Source organism: Opisthocomus hoazin, chromosome 8 (assembly GCF_030867145.1).
Source record: "Opisthocomus hoazin isolate bOpiHoa1 chromosome 8, bOpiHoa1.hap1, whole genome shotgun sequence".
Taxonomy (NCBI): Eukaryota; Metazoa; Chordata; class Aves; order Opisthocomiformes; family Opisthocomidae; genus Opisthocomus; species Opisthocomus hoazin.
Window position 1 is genome coordinate 35,498,635 of NC_134421.1, and position 23,047 is coordinate 35,521,681.

Below are 23,047 nucleotides of genomic sequence, written 5' to 3' on the forward strand. Positions count from 1 at the left end.
ACTATCTTCTCAATGAAGCTGTTTTCTGGTTCGGGTTTGTTTGGGGTTTTTTTTTTTTTGAGAGCTTTATCAAAATCTATCAAGCTTTCCTTCTCCCTCCTGGGAACTCACTTCAGGTGCTTTAGCTGGATAAAGACTGTTTAACAGAAACTAGTCGCGCTGATGTTGAATCTACCCCATCATGGAGCTACTATGTGTCTATAACGTTTGTCTGAGGCTGCTCTTCCTCCTCTGGCAGGTTAGGAAACTTCTACAGTGTTTGGGGGAAAAAAGCTGTAGCAATCCTTCAGAAAAGAGTGAGCACCTCCAAGCATGTTTGAAAGGCTTTTCCCTTTCCAAAAACTCAGGAGTAAGCTGACAACCTCCACTTTTAAAAAGGGAGAAAAGAGGGACTGGTGAACCACGTGGCCATAAGAGTACCTTCAACACCCAGAAAGCTTCTGAAACATATTCATGAACAACCCATAAATAGGCAACTTGCCAAAGTCTAACCCCATCAACTAACATACTTTCCTACTTTCCTTCTATTCTACAGGCAGGAGGACAGCAGTAAATCCAACAGGTCTCAAATATACAATACTTTTGACCGAGCACACTGGAAAAGCACCTTCCTTCTGGATCAAGGTCCTGTAACGCTGGTGTAGAACTTCTTGAAAAAACACATTTGTTCAGTGCTTCTCCGACTGACTAGGGTCAAAACCTCGCAAGCAGTCTTACCAAAACTGCAGAGACGCTAACCTGCAAGGAGCGTGAAGTACTCGAAAGAGCTGAGCAGAACTCAAGATGGTCTTAATAAATTGGAGAAATGGTCAAAAATCAGCGAGATGAAATTCAATAGAGCCAGGTACAAAGAACCACTTTGGATTTTAAAAGAAATCCTCAAATGCACAAAACCAAAAGGAAGAATACCAGACCAGCAGCAGTACTGCAGAAAAGAATATCAAGGCTACAGTGACAATAAATTGAGCCAACTGTGTGATAATATTTAAAAAGAAAAACAAAAAGGCAAATGATGATCTGGAGTTTATTAAAAAGAGAAGCATAAAATATCCTAGCAGAGGCTGGGGAAGAATCCTGCTCTCCTCAGCAGCAGTGAGGTACCAGCTGGAATACCCTGCTAGTTTGGGGCACAGGACAGAGACAACTGGGGAAAGTCCAGAGAAGAAATGAATAGTGGGTTCAGAAGACCAAATCCCCACAAAAAAAAAACAACCACCACCTAAGAACTTGGTTTGTGTAGTCTATAGGAGTGACTGTGGAGATGGGCTAATGCTCTGAAAACCTGCACTTTGTCTTAAATAGCATTACATCACTCAGCTAATATACTGTCTATATTACTGTCACAGTAATTACTTGACTTTGGTATTTTAGATAAAAATGTATTACTCTGTAATTTGTATGTAACAGAGCAACAAAAAAGGCCTGTTTTCCCCCAGACAGCTACTGTATTTCACGTGTTAAACAACTCCACAGGCAGAGCCTTACGGTCTTGCAAAGTATCTGCTGTAATCCTTCGCAGCATGGTTCAACAACCGCTGAAATAGTCTAGTACAGTTCAGCACCTCTCTCTAGTTTAGAGGCAATTATCAAAGCCGCCTTGAGTTTTCAGATGAGGGCTGTCAGGTTCTGTAGGAGACTAGAAACCAGCAGCATCCGGTGGGTCCCTCTCCAACTGAGCCACTTCACTGCTGCACAAGTCGGTAGAGATCACGTCCCTCAGGTGTGCTTACTTTTAAGTAAAAGAGCGAGCACACAGAACACATATGGACACAGACAATGTGGTTTCTCTTACGAATAGATTTTAAAAGGTGTGCTGTCAGCACAGAGTATCTTTCCACTGTATACACAAAAGACTTAAAACCACAGAATCATTAAGGTTGGAAAAGACCTCTTAGATCAAGTCTAGGCGTCAACCCAACACCACCATGCCTACTCAATCATATCCTGAAGTGCCACATCTATACATTTTTTGAACCTCCAGAGATGGTGACTCCACCACCTCCCTGGGCAGCCTGTTCCAATGCCTGACCACTATTTCAGTAAAGAAATTTTTCCTAATATCCAACCTAAACCTCCCCTGAAGCAACCCGAGGCCATTGCCTCTCGTCCTATTGCTAGTTACTTGGGAGAAGAGACCAACACTCGCCTCACTACAACCTCCTTTCAGGTAGTTGTAGAGAGCGATAAGGTCTCCCCTCAGCCTCCTCTTCTCCAGACTGAACAGCCCCAGCTCCCTCAGCTGCTCCTCATAAGACTTGTTCTCTAGACCCCTCACCAGCCTGGCTGCCCTTCTCTGGACACGCTCCAGCAACTCAACGTCCTTCTTGTAGTGAGGGGCCCAAGACTTAACGAAATACTGATTTTAATCCTGAAAAAAATAAGAAAAACAGAGTATACAATCTACAAGTACAGCGCTGATTTTCCTGTGGCCACTAGAAAGCAGATGATGAAGCTACAGAAAACCCCATTTGTGGAGTTTCTGCATCTGCTTTAACTTCACACAGTTGGTTGATCCACCTCAACTTCTCCGCCCGTCCCGGAGCTGGCAGCCCATGCATCTCTCTTACTCCCTTCTCTCCCCCAAACGGTGCTATGGGTATTGACGGTGGCGTTGGTGTGAAGGAGCAGAAGCCTAACCAATCTGACCTGCAAGCCTTGGTTTCTGCATCATTAAGACTGCATCAGTGCACTGCTGGACCTCTTGAATCGGGTGTAAGCCACGGCTGCTCACCACCAGGATGCATAAGGAGGGATCTGCATTGGTTTTATGTTTAATGTCAAGCTTCCTCCCAGCAGCAGGATGGTGACAGTCTGACCCAGGTGGAAAAGCCCACTTGCACACAGTTAACCACTTTTCTTAGCTGATTTGAGCAAGTACACCAATGCTACATCAAAAGAATGCTTGGTCTTGAACCAGCCGCAGAACACCCAAGGCCAGACTCATTACGCTGCCAGACACCCACTGCACGAATGGAAAGGGACATCCAGGCAGCTCTCACCCCAGCCCATCCACCACACAGGTCCTCGAGGTGGTTACCATCACCCACGCTCTCCGTGCATGCAGCTGGAGGCACAGCCTCGCCCGCGGATTTCCCCGAGAACCAGGGAACAGAGAGGAACAAGAACAGGACAATCCCTCGGCCAGACCCAACACTTTCTGGGCTGTTTTCTTTTGGTGACGGCTGGCACAGATCACTTCCCCAGGAAGCTGCTAAGGTTCCTTCTGCTGATTTTTTTTTTTCCTATTTTCATTGTGCAGCCAGAGTGAAAGCGGTGGCATTTGGCAGCTACTTCCCATCAGCGCTATTGCTGTTCCCCAGTGGCAGGGATTTGTTTTCCACCAGGTGAAACACAAAGACGTTGTCCCTGTTTGGAAGAACACGGAGTTAAAGAGACCCATACACGTCCAAATACCACACACCACATTGCTCTTCAGATTTCTTGGATGTGTTAACACCTCCCAACAAAACAATGCGTTAGCACACTACGTACATTTTGCTAAGCTGCTACCCACATTTCAAAGAAATCATTAATCCCAATGCCCAGATGCTACTGAAAGGAAAGAGTGAACTGGGGAGCTCTGCAGAAGTCTCGTCTTTAGGCTCTGTGCAACACTCAAAAGCTAAACCATGTTTAAATGCAAGACTTATTGGAATAATTTCCACTGCTCACCCTAAATAAAGAAGTACTTATACTATTAATCATATTACAAAAACAATGCTAAACTATAACTTCAGTCTGCGAAGACAGCAAAACCGCGTTAGCATCTTCCAAGTTTAAGCATTAAGCATTTAAGCACTGTTCTTGCCTGTTTTGGTCTAGTACAGTTCAATTCCTCAGATCTTAAAGTCCTTACTGAGAAAAGCCTCTTTATTCCCAGTACCAGTTGCTAAACTGTGTGGTTTTCAGATAATGCTATTGGAATTGAGGTTGCTAAATGAGAACCAGAAGGCTGGAGCTAAGCAGATAAATTCTAATTTCCAGCTACCTCACCACAAACAGGGTTCCCAAAGAATTCTTCTACCCTATTTTCAGACAAAACGTAAGGATCACCATCTTCACAGATTAAGGACACAAAAATCCCCGTTAATACACAGAATGACCTTCTTCTTCTTCTGGTAGAAGTTAATGATGCAATATGTGCTGCTCCCTTCACTTCTTAAGTGGTTGGAAATAACTTTTACAAGACTGCTAGTTGGTTATACATTCACAAATTTCCACGGAGGAGGATTTAAATACTTAGTTGCATGCCTTTTTTTTTTTTAGCTAGTACATGTTAACAGATTACTGAGAACCTAAGATCCTTCTCAGTTAAATGAGGTATCCGAAAAGATAGTAATACCATCCTACAGAAGTGACAAGAGTGAGGGAAAAGCTAACCTGTAGCCACTTCTTACTCTGTCAGACACTGAAAAAAAAAATGCCCCAAAAGGCGGCAGGTTTTTTGTTGTTATGTTTTAAAGACCTCTGCTTGTGCAGAGAAAGTAGCCTCTAAATAACTCCATGTATGGACGCAATTATTCCAGAGCGAGGAACACCCTATTTCCATCTAGCCTCGGAGTCTGTTCCAACATAAGCATACCAACTTCAGAGTTACTCATAGAAAGATAAATCCATACCTGACTTTATTCTACAGTAATTCCTAAACACACCACCATAAATACACCAGGAATTTGAGGGTTCATTTTTCTGGGGATCTTTTGGCTACAGGAACCCTTAAACAAACCAGGGCTAGACCAAGCTATAATTAGGCTGATAGTTTATCCCACTTCCCCATCAGCCAAAGCCTCCACAGATTAAGTTCACAGCCTGGGTACTGCCAAAACTGCAGCTTTTAATGAAAAAATAAAAGGAATAGGAAGGGGGAAAGAGGGTCATATTCCCTACCTATGACTAATATAACATTGCACGTAACTTAAGAGTTGCTGTGTAACGAGGACACACTCACTTGAAACATGCAGCTCAGCAGAGCTACCTCAAAATTGGACGGCTTTACCGCGTTGCTGGCTTGTAGCGATGCCAGTCAGACACAGAGAGGCAGACTTCTTAACCTTTCGGCTGAGAAGATTAAATCCTTAACAGAGTGATCTCTTCTCTCCCGCTCCTCCCTCCCATTCCCCCATCTTGTACAATAAATAGCAAAGGAACCTTGAACAATCCACCTAAAAGGGACGTCTCCTTTTCCAGCATTTCTAATGTAATAAATAGGCTGGCCCTCCAATGATGCACAAACAAGTATCACAAAGCCAACAAAACATGAGTAGGTAAACAAGATCCTCCCATGCCTTCATCAACATCAGGGCAAAGGACCAAATATCTTCCTCAAGTGCGAGTTTCCCTTATCGAACAGCTGTAAGGAATTCTTCTGCTATGTAGAAACACAAAAATCCGTATTAACCAAATCCCTGTGAGAGCGTGTAACCACCACCACTTGGAAAAATAAGCAAGATCGTTCAGTCAAAAAATTTTATTTTTGTCTAGAATCAACTGCTTTATACGGCTTTGCTACCGAATACAGAAACATTATTCCATATACAAAGGCACTATTTTTAAAGATTGTGCTTTTGGGGGAAAAACAGAATTATTTTTTCCTCCTAAAAGATCTTTTCAAATATGTATTATAAAAATTCAAGGGCATGTCAGGCAGGAAAAGGACCAACCAACCACATTCTGGACTGAACTATATATGGTTAGCTCCACAAACTTTAGCGGTTTTGAGAAATCAATGCAGAGCTTTATTTAAAAAAAAAAACAAAAAAACAAAAACTTCTTTCATCTCAGAATTCTAGGATTATTTAGTAACTGTGGTTAAGCTATTCACCATCCTCAATTCCCTACATAAATTTTAAGACAATTAAGAAACACTGTTCTAAAATAAGCCACCTCTACAGCAAGGCAGGCGATTCTTTTAGAAACTATGAGCAAACGTCTGGTTAAGATGACAAGCCACATGGAAACTACTGCCAGAATCTGACTTAAAGGGCACTGTTACCAACCAAATTTGGCCGACGAGGAATCATGACGAACTAAAAAGGCATGCAGCAGTGCAATAAAAAGTTGGGGCTCATTGGCAAGTAAGACAGCAAGCACTGGTGTCAGTTCAACGAGGGCGAGAACACAAACAGGACAAATTCTCGGCACTAAACGCCGGGTCCAGGTGAATGGCACCGTGCCACCGTGGGAGTGGAGCTGGCTCTAGCATGGCCTGACCGCTGGCCCTAGCCAAGCCGTGTCCGTCAGGCAAAGCGTCTGCCCGCTGCGGGTGTCTTGCTCTGACATCGCTCGAGAGCACGCCGTTTCAGAACCATTTTAAGAGTAACAACAGATTAAAAGAACCAAAAGCGTGACACACGTAACGTTCGGCTCTGTACTTCCCTGATGGCTGTGTTTAAGGTCAGAACGCTTACAGAGAGCTGACGTTTATTGCCAGGTCACAGCAGGCAGCCGGCCTTCTCTGCAGATGCCATGTCTGGCGACGGGCATCTTCCGTACAGAGTTCTCCGTGCGCAGGATCACTGTACCTTCGGACCGCCGTTACGCCAAGGCGACGACGGCCGGAATGCCAGCTCAGGCAGGAAAGCCAGCGCCCACAGCACGTTCGCCCAATACTACAGCGAGCTTGCCAAGTCCCGTTCCTATTTCCAGGAACGCTAAGCGGCCCCGTGTACAGTTGCAGCAACTCCAAAGCGGGACAGCGAGCGGTAAGCGGCACCTCGCCCTCCGCAGCGCGCCCAGCTGCCCCAGCACACCGCGGCCGAGCCCCGGCCGCGCACCTGAGGCTTCGGCTGCTTTCCTGGCCAACGCAGCGCGACCGACCGAGCAGCGCCCGCGGCAGCACCGGGCTCCCCCGCTGCGCAGCCCGGGAACGGTTCACCCCGCCGCCGAGGCCCGGCCCGGCGGCCCGGCGCCCCCCGGGACGAGACGCCGGCACGGCGGGAGGGCCGAACGCCGCCGGGGGCTCGCTCCGGCAGGCGGGTCCGGCCCCCCGCTCCCCGCCGCAGCCCCGGCAGGTGCGGCCCGGCCCGCCTCCCCCGCAGCCCCCGACCCGCCCTCCCCGGCTTGCGGGGGGCCGGCTGCCCGCGGCGGCGGCGCGGCTCCTACCTGCGGCTCCTGCGGCGGCCGCCAGTGCCAGGCAGAGCGCGGAGAGCAGCGGCGGCGGCGCAGCGCGCATGAGGAGAGGCCCGAAGGAGCGAGCGAGCGAGCGGGCGCGCTGCCCCGGCCCCCCCCGCCCCCCGGGATCGCCGCCTGGGGAGCATGACGGGAAATTCCTGCGCACCGGCGGCCAACGCCAAATATGAACATGGAGCCGCGGAGACACCCGCCCGGCACCGGCACGGCAGAGCGGGGAGGCGGCCTGCGCCCCGGCAGCCGGCGGGGAGGGCCGCGACCCCGCCCCGCCGCACGCCCGGAGCTCGCCGCGGTTTGAAGGCCGCGCTCCGACAGACCAGCGGGGCGGTCCTCGCCTTCTCTGCCTTTAAACCGCCTTCCCGGGGAGAGCGGGCCCGGCCGCGGCCCCCACCTGCCTGCGCGGCGCCCGGCGGCTGAGGGAAGGCTACGGCCGGCGGCGACGTTCTACCGCCTCCTCCGCCCGCTGCCCGGCCCCAGGGAAGAGCCGGAGGGGAGCGGGGCACCTGCGCCTAAGGGGCCTTCGGCCCTCCGGCCCCGCGGCCCTTCACTGCTGATCGCCACTAAAACAATTTTAAAACGGCGCAGTATAAATGTAACAACAGGGGGGGGAAAATCATATGTTTTGGGGTAGCCTGTCAAAATCCCTTTGAGGACTTCATCTCAGAATACAAGAAATCCAGAGGGGGGCAGGGGGGGAAGGTGGGCTAGATGACATTTAAAGGCCCCTTCCCCCCAAACCATTCTCCCATTCCATGAAATCAGCTGCAAACACAAGGTTTTAGACTCTTCCCCTCCGTCATTTAACAGGTCAGGCCCCAGGGCCTCGCCTGGAGGTGGGGGCAAGGCCTCCGCCCCCGCTGCGTACAGAGCGGACAGGCAATTAAGCGAAGCCCTGCTGCTTGCTCCAGCTCAAAGCAGCACCTCTTCAAATCCTAACATGAAAAGGGAGGTGGCTACGATCAATTAATCTTCATCCTCACCACCCCCAAGATGAAAAAAAAGCATTCCAGTCAAAGAGGCATCCAAATATCTAGAAGGTGAGACGCATATAAAAACCCCTAATAAACTCAAATTAAAGGTTTGTTTTGTTTTTTTTGTTTGTTTTTTACAGGACAGGGTGACAAATTACAACAAATGTTCAGGTATTACACATGTTCCCATCTGTCTTACAGGAGGGGATATTGGTCAACTTAACAGTTTAAGGTAAAATAAGCTGCATAATAGTACATATTACAATAATAAAATGTACAGTGTTTACAAGAAATATATTTTAGAAGCAAGATAGATGCATTTGCATCGAGGCGACCTTTTAAAATGCCACAGCTATTTTTACATTCACTCTTGCAACAGGTCACAAGATGGGGTCACTAAGGTCATGTTAACAAATCACTAAGATGCACATCAAATACAACAAAATTAGTTTATATACATATATATAATACATATACATGTATATTATACATATACATATATGTATATAGTAAAACTCATCAAAATCTACCAGACCTGGCACAACCTACTTACCCATCAAAAATATGTACTTGTCCTTGGTAAGTAGAATTCTGCGTGGCTGATTATATATTATATATACTCATTCATTAGCATCTGAGACATAAAACTGAGGATTTAAAATTTCTCGGTTAACAAATTCTCCAATAATAAACATGGTGCCCACAAAAGCACAAAGTTAAGGCACAATAGGATTTTCTGTTGCAGAATAGTGTGCATCATGTTTACTTAACCGTAAGAAAAACGTGCATTATTTGTGCAAGTTCATGCTGCAAATCCATTTTATCTACAAAGTAACATAAGTTTCAGTAAAATTTGTGGGACTGGTGTGCTTCCAGTCTCACCTCCTACAGGATAATTAGATAAAATTGTCATAGGAGTGGTGATCAGGAAAGCCAATAATCTTAGATTTGCAACTAAGCTTCTCAGTAACAATTTTGCACTTCAGGTAAATGTTAGTAAATTTACAAGCTTGGAATCACAAGATTTACTGTCGGCCGCACTTCTCACTTGCATCAGCCAAAATTGTTGCAAGGAAGTATGTACCTTTTAAAAATTTAACAGGTAAGTGGTTCATTAAAACAAGTTATAATGTATTGGGAAAGTCACTTAATCCCAATGGTATTTTGTCACAGCCCTGACAATTGTAATAATAAATACAGCTTTTCACAAAATATTTTTCCAGTATCTGCCAATTGCTTCTTTATTGCTCACAAATTTGAATTCATTACAATTGGTATCAGACCTTTCGCACAAAATCATTCAGGTATTTTAATATAAAACCTATAAAAGATATTTAACCTGTATCTAACACTAAGGTATTTGGCCTCTTATGGTACAGCCAAAACCGTATAAAACATTAGGTTTTGAATAAAATATGAAGCTTATTCACTGCTTCAATGCAGACATCCTCACAGAACACAACCATTTTTGCCACCACCAGCATTTACATTTATATACAAAACCCAGTACATCCGCACCCGGTTCGTTTTCCCTCACACTTATATGCAACCACTAATGCCAGATTAACTTTCCCCATACCCTAGCTGCAGAAAAAGATTCTTATACAGCAACAAAAAAAACTAATAGTGACTGAAAAAGATTTTTTTTTTTTTTTTTCTCTTTTTAACTTATTCACCATCAGGAACTGTAGGTTATTTGTTACAAAATACCCACAAGATTATTTCACAGGAAACTATGGAAATACAGGAAGTCTTCTTTTCTCCATGCTTTTGTATTATCAAAAACACTTCTTGGTGCAAAAAATACAGTCACCACATCTGCAAATGTATAATGAATTCGGTATTCCTCATGCAAAACTTAAATACATTGGTTTACTATAGCCCCAGAAAACTTCCTGAAGCAATTTTTTTTCCTTTTTCTTTGTTTTTTGTCAGCTCAGTATTACTGCCTCATTGCTAAGTCCCTTTGGAAACAAGATTTCTGGAACGTTCAAACTTTTATTTAATTCATTAAAGTATTACATACAAAAAGCACTATAAAAAAGGAAGACGGCAGCCAAACAGGAAAATTCCTGTTGTGAGTAACAGTCCTAGCAGTTGTAGAAAGTCTTCTCAGGAACTTCCCTGAGAATTAGTTGTGCCTGTCCGCAGACGCAGATGTGACATAGAGTTCATGTGTTTGTTTGATGGCTTCAGTGGAGCGTTACAAGTAAGAGCCTGGGGAAAACGATGATGATACCGATCTAGTCGCAGGTATTTTACCGTTACCAGCTTTCCTATGAGGCAAAGAAATAGGAAAAAAAGAGAAACCTTCTAGTTCAGTATTCTTACATTTTGCTTCAGGACATAATATACACAAACACATCATTACACTGAAATTAGTTTACCAGGTGGTGACTACTAAAAAGATCCAGGTTTTGTCACAGCTCAATACTTAGATATGAAAACCTTCACCATTTAAAAGAACTCCCATCTTCTGCCATTTCTACCCATGTTTCATAACAAACCCTTATTTCCTTACCATCAAACCAAGAGCCATGTAGTGCCTTGAAAGCTTTTCCAGCATACTCTGGAGAGAGACACTTGACATACACACAACCCTGCAGTGAGAAAAAGAGGGTTTTTGGTTTCTTTTGGAGTCCAACAGACAAGGATAAACAAAGCATTAAGATGTTACTGGAAAGATACTCACCTCACGTGAATTTTTGTCAACAGCGATATGAACAATTCCATCATTATCACTGCATTTCTCCAAGATTGCTTCTTGAATTGCTAAATGCCAGTGCTCACCTATTTCCCTACGCAAACAATGAACAATTTAATTAAGCATGTAATTTTTTAAACATTCACAACAATCTCATCCTTCCCCACTGAGTCTGGTTTCTCTGTAACTTGACATAGTTTTCTGTTAAGTGCCTTCGGGACAGATTTGGTACATTAGCTATTGAATATTCAGTAAACTGGGTCCTACGGTCCACTTTTGATTCTTTGGGTTGAATTTTCTAAAGGAACAATCTGTATTTGGGGGAGCCTGTCCGCCCCTTCCAGCAGCCTGACATCACCTTCCTGTCTGAAACTGCAAGCAGTCATAAACTCATCGTCCCACACCTGCTCAGACACACTGACCGTTGTTCCAAGGAGAAGGACTCTCCTAGGCTGTTCCCACTGCAGTGGAAGAAGAGCACAAGGCGGCGGCCTCTGCCCTTCACTGTGTCACCTCTACCAGCAGTCGCAGAAGCAACATTACATGTCAGACTTCAGCAGGCTAAAGGACCTTTAGCTATTCAGACACGGCTCATCACTGGAACAGCTATTCACCATCCCAAACAAAGCATCAAATTGCATTCATCTCATAGGGTACTGACAGAACATGCCAATCAAGAACCAGAAATAGAAGTTATTAAAATCAGATTCCAATTTGGGGGGCTTTTTACACACAAAAAAATATTTTACTGTCCAGTCTTATCAATCTTTAGGGCATTATTAGACAAGGCAGAAGTGTGCATTTTTGTGAAGGTACTGCAGGAACTATCTGGTCCTAATACAATAAATCTAAGCAGAGGGAAAGCTATTTCAACAGCCTTAATATACCTTTAAGCTTGCTTGAATAGTCCTTACACAGAAAACAATGAACCTACTCTTTCAATAACACTATCAAGAGCTTTGGCTAGTTTTAAGGAGTTTTCTCTACATAAGGCCAAAATTCTTGGAATATTTGATCTACCTTCCTTCTTATTCATAAAAAAAAACATGGCGGGGGATTGAATGTACATAGGGAAGTTAATTGGTCAGGGATGTTAATTCTGTCAAGCAGGACACTAACAGAGTACTTGAGGGACTCTGGCAATATGGAATGACAGATTTGTTTTTGTCATTTGACCTTGATTGGTTAGAGGATCAGACTTTCCAGTTGATGCCCCTTACACAGGCAGATCATATATAAACAAGCAAACAGAAGTGGGAGAGGGCCATAAGGGTGCAAAGAAGATCCAAATGAAGGTCCTGCTGGAAAAGAGACTTTCTGGTGGAAAACACCTACAATTTAAGACCCTGCAAGAGTCAGGAGAAGATGCACCCTATTCATATTGGAAAGAAGAAAATGTTTTCTTTTCACTAGATAGCTCAAAATGAAGAGAATACACAAGTCTCCTTCCCCTTCTCAGTCTAAACAACAGTATTTTCTAAGTAACATGCTGTGCTCAGGTTATCAGGGAAATCAAGTAATTCAAAGTTGCAAAAGTCAGGACCTTTAAAGGTCCCCTCCAACCCAAACTATTCTACGAAATCTTGATTTTGCTGCACTCCCTCATTCCAGCTCAGGACTCAGGTCCAGATTTTCTTGAGAAGCTTGCTGTCATCAGCAGAAAGCCAGCTACCATAAGAAGAGATCACATTGTTAAGAGTACGCAGTCATCTTTTCTGCTGTGTATTCTTCCCAAATACTGAAGTTGCTACAATTACGCCCAAGTGCTCCTTTCCTGTTTGCACATCAAGCAGAAGTGCACTCTCAGTCTAGTCTGCTTTTCGTGTGTTGCAGACCTAGGACATGAAACATCATGAGTTACCAACTAACTTGGATTTCCCATAGAGAAATAGGTTCCCAATGGGAAAGACTTGCCCTTCCCTGATCTTGTACACGTAGGTTCCGTTAGCTGTCAATATGAGCCTTGCAGGAATGCTACCCATGCTTTATGAACCATTCCTTTTACTGGCTTAGTGGTGGGCACAGAAACGAGCTTATCCCAATGATGCTTAGACTGGTATTTTAAAAAACAGGGTTGTGTCTAGCATAATAAATGCCTAGAACACACCCCCAGGTTTAACTCTGCTGCTGTGGTCTGAGGGTTCACAGTGTCCAGGTAAGTTTTTTGACTTTCGGCCACAGAAAGATGATTATTTACTCTGTTGGCATTGATAAATACAAATTAACTGGTATATTCCCCAGATGATTCTCAGGTCAAGAGAAAAGACCTCTATTATGGACAGCTGCTTTTACCAGCTACTGGCATCTTGTTGAAAAGTACTTAGTCATTTATTGTTAGTATACAATAGCTTTACTTATAGAGCAGCTAAAAACTAGTTTTATTAAATATACCTTGCACCCATGGCACATGTGAAAACAGTATTTGCCAATCTAATCGCATACCCAGTACATTCTGTGTTTCAGGTCATCAGCGAAGGCATTCATCCCTTTCAGATCCGGGACAAGAACATAAACCTTCTTCCTCTTTTAACACAAGCAGTTGAAAAAAGTAGTTTGTCTTGCACTGAGGGTGGCGATTTTTTCGGGTGGTGTTGGGTTTTTTTGGTGTATGTGGTTTTTTTGTTTGGGTTTTGGGTTTGTTTTTGTTTTTTTTAAAGATTACTCCACAGGTGTGATAAAAAGTACTTCCTTAAGCAGCAGTCCTCTGCAGGGCAGCTCATGGAAGAGGAATGAGTTGGGGCATGCAATATGGGATTGGATGACGTATCCCACTGGACTATAGTCCAGCAGTCCAGTAATGGAGCTAGATCAACTTCCAAAAGAAAAGGTCTAAAAAAAAGTGAATGTATTAGAAGTTGCACTGTTCAAATAGCTGACTGGATGTAGACACTAAAGAGCTATGTCAAACGAGAACAACTCCTAGTCTATAAATATCAGGTTCTTTTTTTAAATGCACTTGCTGGACATAGACTGGGTCAGCACTGAAAAACACTGAAGTATACAGCAAAGATATAGCCTATTAAGGGGAGATTGTTCTGACAAGAATAACATCTCACTCACTAGTTCTTTTAACAGCAGACATTTTGAACAGCTAACATTTTGAAACAATCCAGTAACAAATACAGCACACCAATAAATATTACAGGGAAGCTTCAGGAATGGATTTATTTCAATACTATTCAGACTAACCAACATAGCACATGAAGTCTCCTTTGTAGCAAGGACAATAAGCACAATCTTGCCCAAAATTCTCAGTAAATCTCACCTTTTATTTCACACACCTACAGGAAGATCAGTTTGCCTCAAGAAAAATGCCTGAAATTTAGTCTTGCTCATGATACTGCAGCTTGAAAGTGATGAAAGAAGCCACAGTTGGGGTCTCTGCCCACAACGGTCATTAAGGCTTAAAGCCGTTGAGAAGAACAGTTTTTAGAGTGCTTCTCTATCCTAGGGATAACAGTGTCCTCAACTAAACTAGCTAGCAGCTTTCCAATTAATAAGGCAACAAACTAAAGTAATTAAATGTAGCTAGAAACAGAAGTGAAACAGAGCTGAAGAAATCCAAACTTTGCAATCATTTGTGTCCATACTCCGCTGCCCCCTCCTGCTTTCCTGTTATTCCCTATTGTAGTCAATAGCTTTTAATTTTCCACTCAACTTCTCATATTCTTCAGTCCCAATCAGCATCTCACTTTTACTCTGTAAGATAGCATAGCATCTTCATTCTTCCCTTATACAATCATATCAAGGAATAAATTACTTCAGAGGAGGTTTTGGAGTCCCCGTTTCTCTTTGCACCAGTCAAACCAGGCTTCAAAGATCGGAAAGGATCAGCTGGCATAACCTAGGTGTTAGTCCCCAGTGCGTAGCAAGATCTAGTCCACAGCCAGTGGGGATACTAACAGCATAATGGACGAAGCTTTAAAGGACTACCAAAGAATTATTCTTCCTTAACTCTTGGCAAGTGAAACAAAGCTTGTTACTCATACACAATTCCAAAGTATTTACCATATCTGAGCATTAGAAGCTAGTACTCTGCACTGACTTGTTTAAAACTTTCCCACTACAAAAATCCATTTGCTTCAAAACTAGGCAGTCATACTGCCATAAAGTAATAAATTATTTAAATTCAGCCTTTTAAATGCAAACTGTGCAAGCTCTGTAACAGTCTAAATACTCCAGAATACTTAACAACACTTCAGAAACCTACAGTCTGTTGTTAGGCCACATGAGTCTCCCCTGTCAACTGATATAATTGAACATTTGCAAAATTAATTAATGGAGAAAGATCAGTCATTGCTCCAAGTAGTTTGATTAAAGGCCATACTCTTCAAGAAGTGACACAAAGACACAAAGCTAGACAACAAAGGACAGAAGACATACAGTAAGATTATTTAAGTCTTCTCGTAGATGTTAAAAGAAGGATTTTTTTTTGTACAACCCATTTGTTTCTTTTACGGTGTTCACATTTATTCACTTCTTCCAAACCCCTCTCAGAGGACAGAAATGGACCCTTCCAAAAGATTATAGAAATACAGATAAGTAACTGGTTTTACTTACATAACTGGATCAAACATATTGCGAATCTTTAGACATGGTGTCAAGCTGTTTGGTGGTGAATTTCTTCTATCTAGATGAAATGCTACAAAGAAAAATAAATGTAATAGTATTTACTGACAGGCATAATACCATCTACTTTCCAAGTGTCAACTTTATACATTAACAGCTTTCTGGTTTTACTCCAAAGAATACTTTCCTTCATATACGAAAAAGCGTCAGGCAAATTAAGTTCCCCACAGTCTTCAACTGCACTGAAGAAAATTTACCACACTTAACAGAATTTTTTAGATTTACAACTCCTACATTTAAAAAGAGAATGCGCACTCTTGTATCCAGGCCACAGTACACAGAAGGAATTCAGGATATTTAAAAAAATACCATACAGATGAAGAGAAAGTATTTGCATTGCATCTCCATGAAAAGACCAATATTCTTAACATCTGGAACAAGTTTTTGGAGGTGCAGGTTTACCATTGAAGTTTTAACTGCCCGATGACTTTTCCTTACTTCCACTTTAGGGGCAATTTACTGTTCATCTGACTAAGAAATAGGGAGACATGTAGATGGATGTTGTATTGCAGTAACAACTGTCAGGGAGCATTCTACTAGGAAGGAGCTTTTGTAACCCTGGATGTTCTACACACATGACCAGAAGCTTGCAAAATCTGAAGTGAAACACATCAGAGGACAGAACAGATGTAAGAAGAAAAATAGAAATTAAAAATAACAAAGTAACTTTTTAAAAGCCAAACAGTCCCATGAAATACATTCTGAAGTTCTAAAATAAATACCAACTTCTCTAAAGCTTTCGAGTTCTACTTGTGGGAGTCGCAACAGAAAACTGCACCACAAGAAAAGGAATGAAGGAACCCTTCAGATTCAGGTAAGGTCGTTTCACGCCTTGAAAAGGACCAACAAAGCAGCAACAGAAATGGAAGGGGATAACTTGGTAAAGCAACTTCCAAGGCTTGAAGGAAGTTTTACTTTGAAGACTTAAGATGAGTAGACTCAAGTCTTTAAACCTAAGATTAAAAAAATCTCAAGACAAAATCATATTCCAAACTGATGCTAATGCTTCTCCTTTGCAATGTGTACTTTGGAAAAGTATGACAGATTCAAGATGTTATGTTCCAAGCGTTAGAAGTCTTAGTTTTGGGCAGATGACACTACAGGTCTGTGCTTCTTATTGCTGATCTTTTAAAATAAAATCTTGCAAGTATATCCAAAATGTATGAACAGTGTTGCTCTTCTGTACATCACCAAAACAAAAACCCTGTCACACAGAAGCAATTCAGTCACTCCATGTGAAAGACAAGTGCTAACCAAGAGAAAATTCACTGCCTGCAGATATGGCATAGACAAACTTGCTCCTTATGTAGATTTGAGGGGAAAAAAAAAATACAATTACCAACTAGAAATTAGAAATGGTGGCCTCCAAATCTAATATGGAACCTACTGTAAGTTCCCCACATAACTAAAAATGTTCTTAGAATATACACACACAGAGTCCAAGTCACCAACACCTGTAACAATTGTCTGGTTTCTTTCCTGGGAATAGATTTCTAAATATGCTGGTGACACTGCATCTATCTACGAGCACCTACAGTTTAAGGACAAGTCCTTTTTCAATAGCACATGGTTTTGTAAAGTTTTTTGCCCTTGACTGAAAATTACGCATAGGGTATACAATAAAAACTTTACAGAACTAAGCAACATTGAAAAATAAATGGACTTACCTTACTCATGTAGGTTGGCTCCAGCAGATCAGGGGGGGGGGGGGTGAAATGTCACCAGCATATTATACACTGGGGCACCACACACCATACTGGAGAAGGTGATCTGGGGTGGCCTAGTCATGGACCTGGACCTGAAAAGGTGTGGGGTTGAGGAAATTATGTGCTGATTGTTAATAGCTAGGTTTATTCAGCACATGGTTCTAATCCACGGATGAAGAATGGAAAAACTATTTGCCGAGACCCTAGGCCCAGAGGATAACATTTCTGCAAGCTGTTTATGAATTCCAAAAAACCCATAATGTTGTTTAACGCAGCAGCTACACCACTGAGCTACGCAAAAGTAACTAAATGGGGAATTCATGCTTTAGTGTAGATACCTATAAAAACCAAGCTTTGCCTGCTCCAACTCCTAATAATCTTGCTGTCGTTTTGACTGGAAGATCTCAGGTGCTTGCAGAGATTACTTCAGCCAGAGCACACCACCAGCACAAAACTAACATGCTACCAACTTAATGTAACATCATACTAGTAGAGCAAGCATGCCCAGGGCAGCGCAGCATATGAAAATAAAGACGAATTCAGCTTTTTCTCAAAAATCTTTCAAAGTCATCATATATTACAAGAAAGTTTTCCAATTGGATGGAGCTTTTTATGTACAAGGAAAAAATGGCCACAGAAATCAGTGAGGTACAATGTTAATGCTAGTGCAGTATTAAGTATAAAATGTAAACTAGAAATAGGACCAAAAGGGGAAGCTAGGGAAGACACAGGCAAGTTAAAAATAATGCTGTACCTACACAGCAAAATTCAAAGTAGCGTAGTTAACAGATGTCTCTTGAACTTCATTACACATCTCAGAATTAATTCTTCCCCTGCCCCCCACTCCGCCCACCAAGTTTAAGTGACAAATCTATTCAGATTCCAGTACCGATTATTTGAAAATCTATACTGGTGTGGAGCGTACAAAATATTCTCCTCACAATAAGGGCACACGCAGACATTCTTGAAGGACATCAGTCTAAGCTACACCATAATGAACCTCACCTGTCATTTCTTTTCCTAAATAGGTCTCAACAGTAAGACTTACAAGATCAGTGTAAAAAGGTGGAGATGAAATAGGAAAGCAGAAGCACAGCTTCATGCAGTAAGTCACCGACAAGAAAATTTTTAAGACTTTCATAAATTCCCCTTGGAGACTAGTGAGCACCTTCAAGAAAAGGAAGCCACTTTATATTTCAACTATAATGTACTTTGGTTTATTACCTTAAACTCACTATGACTGTATCATTCCAGATTCAAAGAACAGCAGCAGCTGAAAGCATGTGCTTTCAACAACCTCTTTATCACTGTGACTGGAATATGTCTATGATGGAAGAAGTGGCTTTTGCACAGACTTCAAAATGAACATCTAAGAAACTGTAGTACAGCTTTCTCTACCCGTAGAATTACTACAGCATTATTGCTAAAGGGATTCGCCCGTATCACCACCATGGGTTCTAAGACAGCCCAACAGATCTTTAGATGTGGATTTGATGCAACTGATATGGTCAAAGACTTGCATCACATACAGGTAACCATGTTTCTGAAGAACAGATTTATTCATGTTAAGCCACACATCACTGACTTATTAAGTACTAACCCTGCTTATCAAAGGCAAGAACAGAAAGATACAACAATGTTGAAGTTATGCACTTTCACACCACAAGGGGTTCTTCAGTAAACAGAAAAGATACTGAAATCAAAATACTACTAAACGTTATTAAGAGAGGAGACTGTGGAGTTGAGAGTGTGGGGAGAGACTTGGGGTTTAATACAATTAAGTTCACCTATGGAAGACCAGCATAGGATGGATAGAGCATTCTACAACAAGCATAAAATTCAGTCTTCTTGCAATCATTAAGAATAGAGCTTTTTTGGGGGGGTGGGTGGGTTTTTTTGGTTGGGGTTTTTATTTAAAGCAGAAAGGATTATATTCTCACAAGCTGGGGAGGAGGGGTGTCATTCACACAAGGTAGCAGGTTATCTTCCATGCTGCAGGATGAAATATCATCCTAGATGTGGTACTTCAGAGAACCTCTTTATCTCATCTCCAGGGCTGTCAAGGAACTTTAGCTGTTGCCATTAGCTTAGCTACACTGGAGCTCTGCCTACCTATTTTTCTTTACAGCTCCAGTTATCAAAGGCATGATAGGACAAAAGTAGCTTGTTCTTTCAAAAGGAAACTGAACACACTAGAAACATTCCCCCTCCCCCCCCTTGATTAAATTACCCTTCAGCATGATCAAGACTGTTTTTCAATTGACAATTCTCTTGTCAACTGTTTTCAAAACATCATTCATATTTGTCCATTATTCTACAATAAGTTTACCTACCCCACCCCCCTTTTTTTTGACAGATACATCTGCTGTATCCAGTAGATAATATTTCAATGGAAGTACACCAGATTTTATTCTTTCCCAGTAAAAAGAAATAAATCCTAAACTGTCTGTCAAAACACAGGATGCATCCTGAAGGACTGGACAAAATGCCACAGTGATGCTTGAACTCTAGATGCTAACAGACAGTAGAGCCTCGATCCTCATGCATGCTATAAGTCCCGTATTTAAATTGCGTGCTATCATCTACCAGTCTTCTAGTACACCCTGACAGGTCAAGAGGCTTTCTTCTTCAATTGCACATTCTCTAGGTATTGTGCCCTGCTACAGAGCACTACTAGATCTCAGAAGGTTAAAAAAATTGTGACCTTGAAGTTTATTCACAAGATTCAAAACCAAGAATTCATGCTGATTTTATATGTACTGAGTTTGTTCAGGACATAGCAGTCGTGAAGAGTATTTAGATTTATGAACATCTATATTCAGACATCAAAGCTGGAGGACTAACTAAATTCCTGTTGATTTATGCTTCCAAAAATGAAGAGAGCAACATACACATGTAGAATTCCCAACATCAAGAAAGAAACAGCCGTGCAAAAAGTATGAGACTTATGTAATGGAACTATTTCCAGCAGTCACACGAAAACAAGGAATGCAAAACAAAGAGCCTCTGCACGTGAAAATTGCCTCTGCCTGCTGGCTACCAAGATATACAGAGCACAAATGATCTATGCCATTTCAGTCGCTCCTATTTCCATGCCCTTCTGTTAGAGCCAAAGCATGCAATTTCAATTATTCAGAGATCTCTGCTGAACTACAAACATAACAAGAAAACTAGGAAAATTGCTATGAAAAGAACAGGATAGATCTTAACATATCCTATTCAATAGAAAGCATAGAGTCTTACGTACATATGCTAGGCAACATACAGCTAAAAGCTGCAGCTGAGAGATAAAGTTATCCTGTCTACATTCACAATATCCTAAAGTAGGTATCAGATGCTCAAATTCAGACGGTACCTAACAGTAGCTACTACAGTAGCTGTCTTTCTAGGAAGTTTTGGACACTACTGATCTGTTGAGAGTCTTGAACATATGTTCCACATAGCAAAGCAGCACCTCAGCAATCACATACTGAGAAGTCTTCAGATAAAGGAAAATCCAGTCCAATTTCTAATACAGGACAGAGTGTTATGATTTATATTGCAATCAAACAGGACAAGAAAAACAGAGAAAATGAACAGTAAGCAAGAAGTTCCAGAACTGGAGTGTCATGTTTCACAGCCTGTATTGAACAATTAACTACATAGAAGCCTCAGCTTTATAATATACGTAGCTTGCACAAGCTACGTTCAGTACAAGTGTTTGAAAAATTGATCGTGACAGCATTACAGAGATGGAACAGAGACAGCTGTTGACGAAACCCACGACTTCTGCACTGCATCTAAAGCACTTGCATGTCCCTAACAGACAATGCCCTAGAAAGAAAAGGCTCTGCAACTCTCCTAATAAAGCTACTGTTCATTTCTTACTAAAGAAATCATTTCCAATGAATGATTTAAAATGAGAAATGTAATGCTAAAACCAGTAGCATAACTTTGAGAAGCACCTAATGATATCCCAACATAACATTTAGCATAGACAACCAAGAAATAGGTCCCAAGACTATTAAGACCATCATCAGATAACATGCCAAGTATCTGCAAATGTCTCCAAATATATGGCTTTTCAAGTTGACAGAATTGTTTGGTTTTACTTTGAACTTGTCGAACAGCAAAATTTAAGACCCCGAGGGCTGAAAGCATACATAGAACTAACAAAAACATGCAAGTGGCCTGGGACAAAACCAGAACCTTAGCAGTGATTTTCCTTGGGCGATCAAGCCTGCTACAGCGTACATGTTCCAGGCCACAAAGCAGCTCTTTCTGTCTCTCTTTGGAAACGAAATACGCACATTGGAAGGAGCTACTTTAAACTGTACCCTCTTTTGTAGAAAACAAAAACATTTTTTCTTATAAATAGAAATGTATACCAGTATAAAGCAAAAGAAGGAAGCCTATTACTACTTGCATTAATTAAACTAAAACCAAAATTAGCATACTGCATAGGAATGTAGATGGGAGTGCAGTTGCTTGCCAGTGGGAATTTTTATTTTGTTCAAGCAGGACTAGGAAGGGCAGAAAGTCTGTTTGTTTTTTTAACTAGGCTTTTTTTCAGCATCTAGTTCAATGCCATAGAAGTAATGCACAATACAACCTTGACAACATCTAATTTAAAAAGCTGAGCTAAAAACTGGAGAAGCAACCACTCCCTCCTCCCTCACTATCAAAATAAGCTGATGAGTTTATAAACTAGGATTCCACACTGTTTATTTCAGTCCCACTGGAGAGATAAAACAGCATTTTTAAAAAGAGTCCCAACATTTAAACAATTGGCAATTAAGATTTCACTTTAAACATTTACTTTCACACTCAGACATTGACAGATATGACCATTCTTTTTTATCGCAACCCAGAATTCAAGTCTTATAACTTCAATTTTTCATTGACCAAAAAAACCACAAACCAACCCACCCCAAAATCTGAAGCTTAACATGAAGAAAGACAGAAAGAGAAAGAACGAGAAGATGACCACTGCAGACAGACAACTGCAAACCCCCTGGATTCTTGCCACTTGGCTCCATGATAGAGTTGAAAAGTGACAGACCGCTGCAAAATCCCTGTATGACAACCACCTCCTCTATTAAAGCAAATGCTTTGCTGCACCAGAGCTTGAAAATGCACAGTGTAGAAAAACATTTGAGAGAAAGGAAGCACTATTAGAAGATGGTCAAAACCCGTGTTTTCCTGACTGAGGAGTCTTTTATCCCAGCAGCTTCCCTTTCAAAATAAACAAACATCTCTCCCTCCAAAGTCTGTCTCTAGGTACCTGACTGATAACAAGTAGGAAACTGAAGTCTACAAGCTCTGATTTACCTGCTGTCAGATACAGTCAAACACATTACTTCCAGTAAGTGTAAGGCATGTCAGAATCTGACCTCCTAAAGAGTATCTTTTTTTTAAATTTATGAAAAGGAAGAAGTAACTCACTTTGGCTACATGCCCTCTGCTCTAATTCTGCAACAGCTATAACAGAAAAGCTCATTTTGTTTGAAAACAAACAGACACCAAATGCATAGAAAAAGTAAGTCTACTGAACAACAAGATAACAGAGAAATGGCACAGACAGTTCATAGTTAAAGGTGCGAGACAACAAGTCTTTCATGTTCAAGTAACAAACATCATTTAGAAGCTAGATGCAGAAATTAAAACAACTGTATTTGCAAAATATAACTAAACTTCAATACCTTGGCCTTGCCACACTTTTGACGGTATTACTAAAATTTTGTCACATGCTGCAGAAGGTTGCATCCATTTCCAAACCAAGAACTCGGCACCACCTATTCTTCGTGTCTCTGTGCGAACTCTAGATTCATTTGCTGCAAGAAAGTCAACCACTCTATTCCAGACTTTCCTCATTTTCTTCCTTAAAAATTGAAGCAAGAATTACAAAGTTAGCATGATAACAACCTGCA

General features: G+C 41.8%; 2 protein-coding genes across 3 annotated transcripts in view; both read right to left on the bottom strand.

Moving 5' to 3' along the window:
* The window catches only part of MSRB3 (methionine sulfoxide reductase B3), an 86,614-nt gene extending 79,245 nt beyond the window's left edge, over positions 1 to 7,369 (bottom strand). The window contains exon 1 of one of the 2 annotated variants that reach the window (XM_075427883.1): positions 7,102 to 7,369. In XM_075427883.1, coding sequence (XP_075283998.1) covers positions 7,102 to 7,302 — 201 coding nt within the window. In that variant the 5' untranslated portion in view covers positions 7,303 to 7,369. The remainder of the gene's footprint in view (positions 1 to 7,101) is intronic. The other variant, XM_075427882.1, reaches the window with a different exon arrangement.
* Positions 7,370 to 8,211: 842 nt separating this feature from the next.
* The window catches only part of LEMD3 (LEM domain containing 3), a 51,369-nt gene continuing 36,533 nt past the window's right edge, over positions 8,212 to 23,047 (bottom strand). Inside the window, exons 9-13 of the mRNA XM_075427881.1 lie at positions 22,820 to 22,998; positions 15,364 to 15,445; positions 10,792 to 10,897; positions 10,621 to 10,699; positions 8,212 to 10,375 (exon numbers count right to left, since the gene is read on the bottom strand). Coding sequence (XP_075283996.1) covers positions 10,212 to 10,375; positions 10,621 to 10,699; positions 10,792 to 10,897; positions 15,364 to 15,445; positions 22,820 to 22,998 — 610 coding nt within the window. The 3' untranslated portion in view covers positions 8,212 to 10,211. The remainder of the gene's footprint in view (positions 10,376 to 10,620; positions 10,700 to 10,791; positions 10,898 to 15,363; positions 15,446 to 22,819; positions 22,999 to 23,047) is intronic.